Source organism: Citrus sinensis, chromosome 7, assembly GCF_022201045.2.
Source record: "Citrus sinensis cultivar Valencia sweet orange chromosome 7, DVS_A1.0, whole genome shotgun sequence".
Lineage (NCBI taxonomy): Eukaryota > Viridiplantae > Streptophyta > Magnoliopsida > Sapindales > Rutaceae > Citrus > Citrus sinensis.
Genome location: NC_068562.1, coordinates 25844093 through 25857963, shown reverse-complemented (window position 1 = coordinate 25857963; position 13871 = coordinate 25844093). Strand labels below are relative to the sequence as shown.

At 31.0% G+C, this 13871-nt stretch overlaps 1 protein-coding gene across 1 annotated transcript; it reads left to right on the top strand.

The window, feature by feature from the left end:
* Positions 1-5422, top strand: LOC102611797 (ribonucleoside-diphosphate reductase large subunit-like). Its single transcript, XM_006464475.3, has 17 exons — positions 1-437; positions 577-638; positions 739-826; positions 1374-1637; positions 1763-2003; positions 2093-2169; positions 2329-2499; positions 2593-2685; positions 2811-2960; positions 3055-3141; positions 3250-3414; positions 3502-3621; positions 3966-4168; positions 4263-4412; positions 4521-4668; positions 4797-4880; positions 4990-5422. Exons 1-17 carry the CDS (start codon positions 210-212, stop codon positions 5083-5085), a joined length of 2427 nt encoding a protein of 808 aa, XP_006464538.1. The 5' UTR covers positions 1-209; the 3' UTR covers positions 5086-5422.
* Positions 5423-13871: the final 8449 nt, after the last annotated feature.

The following is a 13871-nucleotide window of genomic DNA, read 5'->3' as shown; positions in this document are numbered from 1 at the left end:
AGGCACATTGACGCTCTCTTCTCCGTTTGGCGGGAAAATTGAAAAGAATAAAAAAACCAAAAATTCAAAACCCTAATTGCTTCCAAATTTGAAATGCAACATTTAATCTATTTAACCGGCCGCCCCTTCTCATTTCTTCTCGCGCACACTACATGTTCGATAAAATTCCTCAGTGAGCAAAAAAAGTCGATAACCAATCAAGAATCAAGATGTACGTCGTGAAGAGAGATGGAAAGCAAGAGGCGGTCCATTTTGACAAGATTACGGCGAGACTGAAGAAATTGAGCTACGGGCTAAGCATCGAGCACTGCGACCCGGTGCTTGTGTCCCAGAAGGTGTGTACCGGTGTCTACAAAGGTGTCACCACTAGCCAACTCGATGAATTGGCCGCTGAAACTGCAGCCGCCATGACCGCTAACCACCCCGATTATGCCTCTGTGAGATTCATTAACTTTACCTACTAATTGGGTTTGGTTTTACAATATTTTGTTTGTTAGTCAATTTAGTGAAAATGGCAGCTGAAGATGTGATTTTTGTGTCACTTGTTTATGTCTGAAATTTGTTTGATTCACGCAGTTGGCTGCAAGAATTGTTGTTTCAAATCTGCATAAGAACACCAAGAAATCATTTTCAGAAACGTAAGTGCTTTCCAGATTACATAATTAGCTTGGTTTTTTTTTCTTTTTTTCCCCTTAATTGAGGCAATATTTGATGTTATTGTTTGATTGGTAATTTCAGGATTAAGGACATGTATAATCATTACAATGAGAGATCTGGACTAAAGGCTCCTCTCATTGCTGATGATGTTTATGATATCATCATGAAGGTACAATATGATTTCTTAAATTGATGGTTTTTCTACATTCAGTTTAGGTGACGGTTACTAATACTTTTGCCAAGTAATGAGAGTATTGAAGTAGGATTTTTTTTAAAAAGAAAAAAAAAAACCTGCTTTTGTTTGGATGTTACTTGTGAGAGAGTTCTTGGTTATGTAGTCAATAGAAAAGAAATTATGCATGTTGTTTTGGATATGTTTGGTTTTCTAGGACCATCTTTGTCATTCAATAATTCATGGAAAGTCACTGTAACAATATTGGACTTTTATGCATTTGTTACTCATGTGATGGAGTGTAATGAGTTAATATGCTGTTGTATGAGGTTGATTGGTTGTGTTGTGTTCTATATTTTGCACCATAAATCTAAAAGGCAACTAGCTTAATTTTCCATATATAAAATTTGTATCTAAATTTTCTTGTGTTCTATATTTTGTGCCAAAGTCTATGCTATTTTTTTTAAAATTATTTGCCTATGATTTTTCCTCATCTTTCCAGCTAAAATTTATCTTATTTTTTCAATAAATTCTTTCCTTTCAGAATGCTGCTCGTTTGGACAGTGAGATCATCTACGATCGGGATTTTGACTATGATTATTTTGGCTTCAAAACCCTGGAGAGGTCCTACCTCTTGAAGGTCCAAGGAAAAGTTGTAGAAAGACCCCAACATATGTTGATGAGGGTTGCTGTTGGGATTCACAAGGATGACATTGATTCTGCTATCAAAACATACCATATGATGTCTCAACGATGGTTTACCCATGCATCTCCCACACTTTTTAATGCTGGAACACCAAGAGCCCAGGTAAATTTAGTTAATAGTTCTTAATTCATTTGGTTTCACAACTTTGTTGCTGTAAACTGCAATCTACTAGTGTAATTTATTTGCTTCAATAATCTGATGTGGTGTTGTTGATGCTTCTTTGGTAGTTGAGTAGCTGCTTCTTGGTGTGCATGAAAGATGATAGTATTGAAGGAATATATGATACTTTGAAGGAGTGTGCTATTATCAGCAAATCAGCTGGAGGTATTGGTGTCTCAGTTCACAACATTCGTGCAACAGGAAGTTATATTCGTGGAACAAATGGGACATCTAATGGCATTGTGCCAATGCTGCGGGTGTTTAATGATACTGCCCGTTATGTTGATCAAGGAGGCGGCAAGAGGAAGGGTAATTCCTGTTATCAACTTTTACTTTGTGTTGCTATATATGGTATTTCTTGTTACTTTGCCTTGAAGTATAATTTATGATGCTTGTAGGTGCTTTTGCTGTGTACTTGGAGCCATGGCATGCTGATATATTTGAGTTTCTTGATCTTAGGAAAAACCATGGAAAGGTATGATTCGATAAGAACTTAATGTTTCCATGCTGTTGAGTTGATAAATGCTCAATGAGTCACTGCTCTCCGTGTCTCAGCGTTGATCTAATTTTTGCTTACTGGATTATTATGCGGTAATCAGCTGTTATATACTTAACATCAATGTGTCTGCTGTAGGAAGAACACCGGGCTCGTGATTTGTTTTATGCTCTTTGGGTGCCTGATCTCTTTATGGAAAGAGTCCAAAGTAATGGTCTATGGTCATTATTTTGTCCTAATGAGGCTCCAGGACTGGCAGATTGTTGGGGTACCGAATTTGAGAGACTGTACACCAAATATGAAAAGGAGGTAAGCCTTCTTGACCTGTATGCTTATTAATTTTTTAATGTAATTCTTTTTTTAGCTTCTGAGATATTGGCTGAGCTATTATTGAGTATTCAGGGCAAGGCAAAGAAGGTGGTTCAGGCACAGAACCTCTGGTTTGAAATTTTGAAATCCCAGATAGAAACTGGGACCCCCTATATGCTTTTCAAGGTAATTAGTGCTAGATATCTTCCTTTCTTTTTTGTTTCTCTACATTTTTCTTTTCTTCTTTTTTCCCTCATGTTCTTTAGTTGGCATGATGAATCACATTCTATTGTCATGTTTGTTTCTTCCAGGATACTTGTAATAAGAAAAGCAACCAGCAGAATCTGGGCACTATTAAATCCTCAAATTTGTGTACTGAGGTAATCCAGTACACAAGTCCAACAGAAACTGCTGTGTGCAATCTGGCATCTATTGCCCTGCCAAGATATGTCAGAGAAATGGTGAATGTCATGAACTTTTACTAAAATAGCTTATTTTATTTTATGTTTAGAAGTGATTGTAATATTAATTATTGCATTTAATTGTTTATTGCAGGGGGTTCCAATGGAGTCACATCCATCAAAGCTTGTTGGAAGCAGAGGTTCTAAGAATAGATACTTTGACTTTGAAAAACTAGCAGAGGTTTGGGTCTTTTGAATTGCTCCTGAATATGTTTTTGCTTGAATGTCTTTGTTTTTATGGTGATTGTAAAGATGATTGTTTGATTTAACTTTCCTTCTTTTGGGACAGGTTACTGGAATTGTTACTGAAAATCTTAACAAAATAATCGATGTTAATTACTACCCTGTTGAAACTGCAAGAAGGTCAAATTTGCGACATAGACCCATTGGTATTGGAGTTCAGGGTCTTGCAGATACATTCATCTTACTTGGCATGCCATTTGATTCTATGGAGGTAAAGTTCATTCCAAATATGCCACTTTTAGCTAAAGTCATAACATTGTTTGCTTTTACTTGATAAGCTACTGGATGTGAATATCAGGCTCAACAGCTGAACAAAGACATATTTGAAACCATATACTACCATGCTCTGAGAACTTCTTCTGAGATAGCTGCCCGAGAAGGTCCCTATGAAACATACCATGGTAGTCCTGTGAGCAAGGTATGTAGCTCAAAAGGATTATTCTTTAAAGTTCATGTGAAAACCTTGATCATTTGTCTGTCAATGTGAATCTCTCCACATTATTTGTTCGCTACGGTATGTTCTTTTGCATTCTGTCAGCTTCTGCTGATTTTCATGTCCATGTGCACACAGCATGTATTCTTAGGCTGATTGCTACTTTCTACTAAGGATGCACTTTGTATTACTGCTCTTAAAATGTAGTACTGGATTTCATTTAGCAAGGAGTAAGAGACTAGAATCTCTTAGGCTGAATTAACAATTCTGATTCTATATACAAATCTGTAGTTACTAGTTACATGCTAAAATGGTTTAAATGATGCCAGGGAATTCTCCAACCTGACATGTGGGGTGTAACTCCTTCAGATCGTTGGGATTGGGGAGGTCTTAGGGATATGATATCAAAAAATGGGGTGAGAAATTCACTTCTTGTGGCACCAATGCCAACTGCCTCAACCAGCCAGATTCTTGGAAACAATGAGTGCTTTGAGCCATATACTTCCAACATCTACAGTCGCAGAGTTCTAAGGTTTGCTATGCTGCCTCATACATTTTGCTCCTTTTAAGTTTGGTTATCTGTTATTTCTTTCTGTCCAGTAACCTATATGTCTCGTTCCTTTCAGTGGTGAATTTGTTGTAGTGAACAAGCATCTTCTTCATGATTTAACTGAGATGGGGCTCTGGTCTCCTGTTATTAAGAACAAGATAATATATGATGATGGCTCTGTTCAGAAGATTCCACAAATCCCTGAGGAACTGAAAGCGATTTTCAAGTATGAATTCCCATACCTGTGTCATCCCTGCCTCATTTTCTGCCTATTTCTGTCACAAGCTAAAATGTATCCTTTCTTTTCTTTATTGGCTCCCTTGGCTTCATTCAGGACTGTCTGGGAGATCAAGCAGAAAACATTAGTTGACATGGCTGTTGATCGAGGATGTTACATAGACCAGAGTCAAAGCCTTAATATACATATGGACCAGCCAAATTTTGGAAAACTAACTTCTTTGCACTTTCATGCATGGTTGAGGGTATTAACTCCAATAAACCTTGTGCCGTAATTTTGCCTGGAAACTTTTAATTTCTTGTTATTACTTGCTATTATTTGAGTAGTAGAAAAATTTCTTGCTGATTAATTTTGTGTTTGCTTCTGTTGAAGGGACTGAAAACTGGAATGTATTATCTACGATCACGTGCTGCAGCAGATGCTATAAAGTTCACGGTTGATACTTCTGTTCTTAAGGTAATGGTTTATCTTGATTCTTGATTACCATCATTTTTACCGTTGTGGTTCACTTGTGCATTTCACATTTAAAAAAAAAAAAAAGTGATTCCATTTCCTTGTAATTCAGGAAAATCCCAAGGTGACAGATGATGACGATGCCAAGATGGCACAAATGGTTTGCTCTCTTACAAATCGTGAAGAGTGCATGGCTTGTGGAAGTTAAAAAGTTTGACATGGAGCTGCCAGAAACAGGTTTTTCGGCCTTGATCCCATCTCTATATCTTGGGCGTGTACAAATTTGGCATAGGTTGGAGGCCATTTACTCATCAGCCAACATTCAAACATGTTTTTGGGGATATGGTATTTACTAATTAGGAACATGATAAATAATTATGATGTTATTTCCTTGTTAAAATCAATTTCTCTGTATAGATTAGCTTCGCTATCCACTAATACTTTTTATGTATGTAGTTTTATATTTCGTACTAAGAAAATGAATCGCAAGCTCGTATGCTATGGAACTCAGGTTATGAATGGCAAATTTGCATGTTCAAGAGTAAGTTTTGGGTAGTCTTTAGGTTGTAACAATGTGCGCTATATTTGTTTCTAGAAATTTTGAAATAAGTTTTTGAATTAACAGTTTCAGGAATGCTAAGCAAATCATTGTTTTCTCACTAATATTCCTATCGTAGAGATATTTCACACCCACACCCCGTCCCTCTTTTTTTTTTTTTTTTTTCCTTTTTCTTTTGTGTGTGTAATATTATCCCATTTACGAGATTTGTTTGTTATTTATCACGATGTATATGGGGGCAAATAAAGAAATAAATTTGTTAGTTGATAGCCTGTATCTTAATATCTGATTTATACAATTAAATTTTAAAAAATGATTGGGAATTAAATTCTGACAAAAGGTTGACTACAAACGCACATTTAAAATAACTTTGTTTTTGGATTTGTTTTTTTAAAAAAATATTATACTCACTCAAAATAAAGTCGTTTTAAGTGTGTTTTTATTAGTTTTTTGTCAGATTTTCAGCATATTTACTCAAAAACAAAAGCAAGGGCTTAAGGCTTAGGATAAACATTCTCTCCTGATTAGTGCTCTCATGAGTTTTTAAAAATCTTGTGTCATTTATCTTTAAGTGATAATATATGTGTAGAATTTAATTTTTTTATTTTAATTATTTATTAATTATCAGTCACTCACATGTATTTTTACTTTAAGAAAAATTAAATTAGGAGAGAATTTTAATCCTAAAACTTAACTGAGTAGTTATTAAGCAGTTTTCTTTTGTTATTCCCATCAATATCAATTTGAATCCTAAGGAAGGTAGTAATTGAAAAATTGATTTGCGTGGAGGAGAAAGATTGTTTACCAAACGTGGAAATATAAATTAATGCTAACTTGGAATGATTCAAAACTTCTTCGTGGTCCACCGCAGCATTAATTACAAGTCATTGCTTGACCTAAAAGTTTGTACTATTGCAATTTATCTTCATGTTGAAGATTTAAAAAAAAAAAATGATTACGCAAGAATTCTCAAGTTCTGGATTCATTGACAAAGCACTCTGTACTTCTCCAATGCTCTACTTCGTTGTCAAAACTTCACGTTTGTAACCAGCCATTGACTATTTTTATGGTCTTAACCTAGAATTTTTATTTTTTTTTGAAACAGTCATTATCTCAATTAATAGTTTGGTTCTTTTATTCCTATTATTTACTTTGAATAAACATGGGGCGTCATTTATCAATGTCCAGAGTTTGCCAATCATGTCGGTCCAATAGAGCGTAGTATTGATTTGGAACACTGGAATTGAGTTGTTGGTCGACATTATAGAAACTCAATGTATATGTGGAAAATAATTCTTATTGAAAGATAAATTTTTAAAAATGTGAATCACACATGGGTTGATATATATTTATCATTATAATTATTTATAAATATTAATTTTTTATGTAAAAATTTAATAGGAGCTGTGTCACGCGTCTTAAAATGAAGATTTGATACCGATAACTCGTTCTTTAATTATAATTTAACGAGTAATTCTCTAGTGAGAACATCTTTGCCAAAGTGAAAATGCTACTAAGATATAAAAAAAAATACAAATTTTAATATATTAAAAAAACTATATTTTTTATCTGTTGGTATATAAAAAAATTTTATTTGTTAATATATTAAAATCTATATTTTTTATCTATTAGTGACATCTTCGTTTTTGTTAAAATAAAGATGTTCTTATTAAAGAACTGCTCTCATTGAATATTGCATGCACTGGAGTTAGACATCAATATCGACCTCAAATTCATATTTTGAAATTTCGAAGTCCACACTATCAAATATCTTTTGTTTATTCAAATGAAAGAAAATGGGAAAATTCAATTTCCCAAATAATGATTTACTTTCTTGAAGCAAAATTCATGTTTGAAAATCAGATAATTCAGCAGGTCGTTAGCAATTAATGCGAAATACAGTTGACTTTGAACGATTGCTTTAACTTTTCAAATTATAAGTTTCGAGTAGGATGCCTCTAAAAAAAATTTCCACTTGTTTGAGCAAACTATATCCAGCTCTTGACTGATTCTATATGCTGTTAATTTGTTCGGCAATTTGGTAACTGGGATCACTTTTTCAAGTCATTGCCGGTGCTGCGCTTTGGACTTTGTCTGCGTTTCATCTTTGTTGAAAATGGTTTTGCTATCGTGGATCAAAGTATCCTACAACCGTTATATGTTAGAATGACTGTGAGCTTTTTATTATACTTTTTGAAGCATAATTTGGTGGAAAAAATGAAACATTTGGGAAACGTGACGCAAAATTGATTGGTAATGAAAAATTTACAAAAGTAGTAACATAAATAAGTATAAGGTAGTTTCATTGTTGCTTTGAATATGATGATACCACTTCAAAGTCTAATAATAGCTACTTTCTCTCCGGGGGGGTAGGGAAGGAAAAAAAGGCTTAAAAACTACTTAACATGAAATATAGAATTATAACATTAAGGGCACATTGGATTTATTTTGTGTAGGGATTTAGATCTAACGCAGCTCAATTCTTTATAATCTTCTGCCACATATAGTTAAAATTTAATTAATTTTATTGTCTTATATAATAACTATCAATTGTATTTTTTTAAGAGATTAACAAAAATTTTAGACCAGTATTAAATCCAAATTGTTTGTGTCATGTACTAGTATTAATTTTTTAATTATTAAATATTTAAAAATACTAAATTAACATTAATAAATTATTAAATAAACATACGGTACGGTGCGGTAAGGTAAGGATACACATAGTGGCTATCATTGTTTACGAATGTCCTAGTCCAATTATTTGCTGTAAACGCTGACAATATGCATCAAAACAAGTCAAGATTCAAGATTTTAGAAGCTCATTTCGTTGCGAGTTTCAAAAAGTAGCTCCTGCTCCATGTTATGATGTTTGTGTTTTTCAACTATCTTTATTATGAAGCAAAGCCAAAATTTCTAAGATCTTCATCATTACTCAAACCATTTATACACGAACACATATCTACTAATTCTTTTTAGAGTGATTTGCTCAACTTGATTAGTTTCAACTTTGACCTATGACTCTTCCTTTGGCAATACACAACGTGGGTTTCTGTTCATTTTAATTGTATTCACAATTTCACAGTACACAGCATCCTTAGGAGAACGTTACCGACATGCCTTTTTCTTCTTCTTGAAAAGAATTATTGCGTTATATTTATAATGTATAGATGGCTTCTTGGGTTGTAATTAATGTTGCTCCCCTAAGTATTCAATAGAAATATAAATTTAAATAGGTATGTGTTTAAGTTCAAGGACACTCTTATGTGCAGCCTAATATGTCTTTAAGGGTAACTTTTTCTTAAGTATACATAATAATCGATAACTGAGCCAAATACCACGTAGACGATGGGTATAAATCTATACACCGTCTTAGATATCGATCAATATTAATGTGGCTTTTAATTTGTTGCCATAGAAAAAACGACTTGGCAGAGAGTTGTTATGTACCCATAAAAAGATGCCATCGACTAAGTCATCTAAGTAAAAGTGATATGTTGCTAGAGACACTGATTGCATACTGTAGTGGACTACTATAATTATAGATATCCTAAATGTCGGAATTGGCACCCATGATGCACTTAATCGGCCTAATATAAAGAATAATTTAGAAAATTCGCTAAATGGAGATCTATAAGACTATTGTGAGTCTAATTAGATTTTAAGAGTTGTGAAATCGTTTAGTTGATTTTATCACTTTCATTAATTTCTATATAAACAGATGTATTATATCTAAAATACATACATGAGACAGAAATATATAGATATGTATTAGGAAAAAAAATTTTTATGAAGGTGTATAAAAACGAGAGAAAAGAGGCAGTGGATCCTATAATCTAAGCAATTTTTCTTCTTCATGATTAATTTTCCTTCAACCATAAGCAAACAGTAGCACGAGGGCTTTCCTGGTGATTATCTTCTATCTCTAACAGACAGTGACATAACCTTGTTGTGATCTGCTTCCACATTTAAGGATCAAAATGTATACTTTTGGATCTCCCTACTAATTATATGTTGATTAATGAATATTTACGACTTTCAACACTATATACAGGATAGCTCAAAACACAAATAAATCTACATAAGTAAATTGTTGCTCAGTAATCATAGTAATTACCTTAAATGAGTAGATAAGCTTATGATTTTTCTCTAAGATGCCAGTTAAAAGTAGGTTCGGTTTACTCACGAGATCGTAATAGTTTAATATGTGTTATTGTGTTATTGTTACATACTTACAACGTACATACGAATATATAAAGTTATTACGAATATGCATTGTATGACTTGTACATGAGAGACGCATTATGTCAAACTTGTAGCAAATTGCAAGTGCATGTTGTTCATTTTTATATTGTTTTCAAATACTTTCACATGTGCGGCAACTTGAAGAAAACTTCTGCAGAATTTTCATAAGACGGTGAGATTAATATTAATTTCTCTTAGAAAAAAAAAGGTCTTCTTAGAATGGATTTGATCTACAAATTGCAGTCATGCTAGGGCAAATGGTCAAAACACACTTCTGTATCATTAAAAAATAGAATTCAAAAAATAGGACAGCTCATTAATTTTCTATTTTGATTAATTCCTGTAAGAATTTGGCAAGTAAAAGTTTGTTATTTTATTATTACAAATTTATGCAAATTGTTCCACTTTTGTGCATTCACACCACACGAAAGAATGATCATTAGATATAAATAATAGTATAAATTAGGACGAAGAAATAAAATATTTACAGTAGTGAATGTACGAATAGTTTACCGAGTTGGATATAATATTATGCTATCCACAACATATATGGTTGGTCAACTGATTAGTGAATTGAATGAGAACCAATTAATTAATTGAGACAATAAATTAATCTCTTTTCGTTGAAAAAAAAATTATCGAAGACCAACTTTAATTAACATATATTGTAGCACGAAGGCGAATGTGCTGGCATGTAAGAATGGAGAGAATTCTCATTAAAGAGAATACTAAAAATATGTGGAGATAGGATAGCATGTTTCACCCTCATTTTTCCTTCTATTTTATTAAGTAAGTACTATTAATTGTTTTTATTTAAATTCTGATTTTTCAATCTTACAAGTAAACATATCACTAGGAGTACATTTTACACACTATATTAACTGTATTAGATTATGATGTATTACATTAGAATGGGTATCATTAAGTTATAATGCAATATTATGTTTGGTGTAGTACAAACAATATTATACAAAATAATATTATTTTATATTAATGTTAAAATTAAATTAATGTTATTTAAACTTATTAATATCTTAGGATTTTAATATGAATTTTGGAAATTAAGTGTTCAGTATTAATTTTTATAATATAAAAATGATTTGATAATAAACTATTATTAAATAATAAAATGTTACAATATTATGTTATATTATTAACAAATTATATTATAATATAATTTGTTTCTATATATTAGTTAGTATAGAATAGAAAATTAATCATATTGTGACGTAGTACAATTTAGTATTATATTGTAAAAATATAATACTATATAATTATATAAACTTATTTTATCTATTAATGTAGAATATAATTATTTAATTTAACTATTTTAATAAATAATAAATGATTAAATAAAATTAAAACACTTTTTACGTACTTAAAGTAAAATAACTAAAATAATTTTATCTAACGAGAGTAATATAATGTATTATTATTACTTATTAAATATTTCGGTTTATCACTATCTTATATTATTATTTAAATTAAATTTTTATATAAATATAAATATGAACTAATATTTCATAGATTTAAATTTATTATAATTAATAAAAATTAAATGATTATATTTAAAATATGAATAATATTTTAGTGCAATATTTCTTAAATTTTATCTTTTATATGTTCATTTTATACAAATTTTATCGTATTGACTATATATTTAATGCAGTGTAATATAATAAAAAATTATAACTAAATATAAGTTAAACATAAAAATAAATATTTTAATGTCATACAATACATGAAAATATAAACCGCCAAACGCCACCTTAAGTTTCAAGATCAAGGTAGTGTTTACTTTTTGAATTGGAGTGGGAATCCTGAGGAGTGAGAATCCTAGGATTGAGAGCGTGGAGTGAGAGTATGTTGTTTACTTACACTGAAATGGAAGCATGTGATGAAGATCAAAATTCAATTTATGTGTTTACTTTGTCTTGGATTGGGAGTAAATAGTTTCAAATTACAATTTTATCTTTATTTAAAGAATTATAGTTTTTTAATTACAAAGTTAATAAAAAATATATTTAATGAATAAACATTTATTTTATTATATTTGTAAATTTATAATAATTATTGATATTCTTAATTATGAACATCACAATTTTTTATTAATTTTAATTTTAATTATATAAATTAAAAATTATTGATAAGGGGAATATAAATGAAATATTTTTACTATTAACATAGTATGAAATTAATATTTTCTTAGAATAAACTATTTATTAGTATTAATTATTAATATTAAATAAATATAATAATATTATATTTTCAAATAAAGATGGTTTATAGTAATATTATTAATTCTCTATTAATATAATAATATTATTTTAAAGTAATTTAGACTTAGAATCAAACCAAATTCTTATTTAGTTAAATATAATAATAATATTTAAATAAATATAATAATATTTAAATATTTATTAAATATAATTATAGTAAATTTAATAAAAAGAGGGTAAAAAAGAAGGGTAAATATAAAATGAAACATTATTTTATTTTATTTAATATAATTATATTAAATTTATTATTATATAAAATAATAATATAATATTATTTAGTACACAATTAATATTTTCTTAGAATAAACTATTTATTATTATTAATTATTAATATTAAATAAATATAGTACTATTATTTTTAAAATAAATATAATAATATTATTCAAATAAATATAATATTATTTATTTTATTAAATATTAAATTAAATTAAATTAAAAATGGTAGAAAAGAGAGAGGTGGGAGTGGATTTCCACTCCCACCTCTCCCCACGGGAGTCCCACTCCCACTCTCTACTCCAAAAATAAATAGGATATACAGAGTAGGGATGGCAAAATCCGGGTCCGGGTCCGGGTTTAGCCTTTCCGGATCCGGACCCAGATACTATTTTCTTTTCCCGGACCCGGATTTTAACCCGGATTTTTTCACCCGGGTCCGGGTCCGGGTTCAACCCGGAAAATTCCGGGTTTTGAACCCGGATCAATGAATTAATATTAATTTCTAAAATTCTAAAAATAAAAAATTAATACATTTCTAAACAATAACACATTTAGATTAATCAATAAAATTAATTAAAAAAATAATATTAAAATTAAATATCCGAGTCCGGGTTCCGGATGTCCGGGTTAACCTAAACCCGGACCTGGACCCGGATATATCCAGGTTATTAAAATTTATTCCGGACCCGGATTTTTTTATATTCCGGTGCGGGTTCAACCCGGCCTGGATTATCCAGGTTCGTCCGGGTCCGGGCCGGGTCCGGGTTATTTTGCCATCCCTAATACAGAGTGAGATTTCAAATCCAGAGTCAATTTATTAAAGTAAATACACTCCAAAAAATAAACACAGTACAAATGTTTCCTTTTAAGGTGTGAACCGTGAACGCTGAAAATTAAAATAGGCCACCAAAAATGGTTATTTTAAGGTTTAAAAAAAGGTACAACGCGTATTGACGATCAGATTTGTTGACCAGCGTCAACATTTGACAACTACGTCTGTCCTCTCCTGCAATTCAAAAGCAGCGCCGCAGTTTCGACCTATCACAACGCTCCACGTCACGAGGGCTGTGGATGAACGCATTAGTTTGGTTCTGATCCTTTTGGATGAGGATGGCACACAAAATGAACTCGGATTCCCACAAATCGTGTATCGGTAGTATTCTAATTTCCAGAATATTATTTTATTTATTTATCTTTTTGGGAAAAAACAATTGAATCATGCTCCCCAATTAGGCTGGTGGCTGTTAGGGTGATAATTTTTTAATAAGTTTGAATTGAGCCAAAATAATACGATTATATATTAAATCGGTCGACCACGTGCCCATCTGTTTATTCAATCACTCTTTTAATATATTAGGGGATATTTTCTGTAGATATTAAAAGAGTAATTAGACTTAGATACAATTGATTAGAATTTAATTCGGTGATACAAATAAAAATATATATTAAACAAATTACACGAATATAACACGATTAATAATTGAGTTTGTCCGAGTCATAATTATTGTAATAAACAGATAGATAATTAAATAAAATTATAAAAATGGATAAGTAAATTTTATACCGCTAATTGTCATATTTAAATATAATTCAGGGAAATCCTTAATAAATGGCCAATTTAAAATAGGCCAAAATTCTTTATGTCGGTTTTCCCTCTCTTTCGTCTCAGCTCCCCTCAACACCGGCATTACCCTTGCA

Bases quoted from the DNA above. Each gene is read 5' to 3' on its own strand.
- LOC102611797 (XM_006464475.3), top strand. From the start codon at position 210: ATGTACGTCGTGAAGAGAGATGGAAAGCAAGAGGCGGTCCATTTTGAC. The intron at 3,622-3,965 runs GTATGTAGCTCA...AAATGATGCCAG, and splicing joins ATGGTAGTCCTGTGAGCAAG to GGAATTCTCCAACCTGACAT. The intron at 4,669-4,796 runs GTATTAACTCCA...CTTCTGTTGAAG, and splicing joins ACTTTCATGCATGGTTGAGG to GGACTGAAAACTGGAATGTA.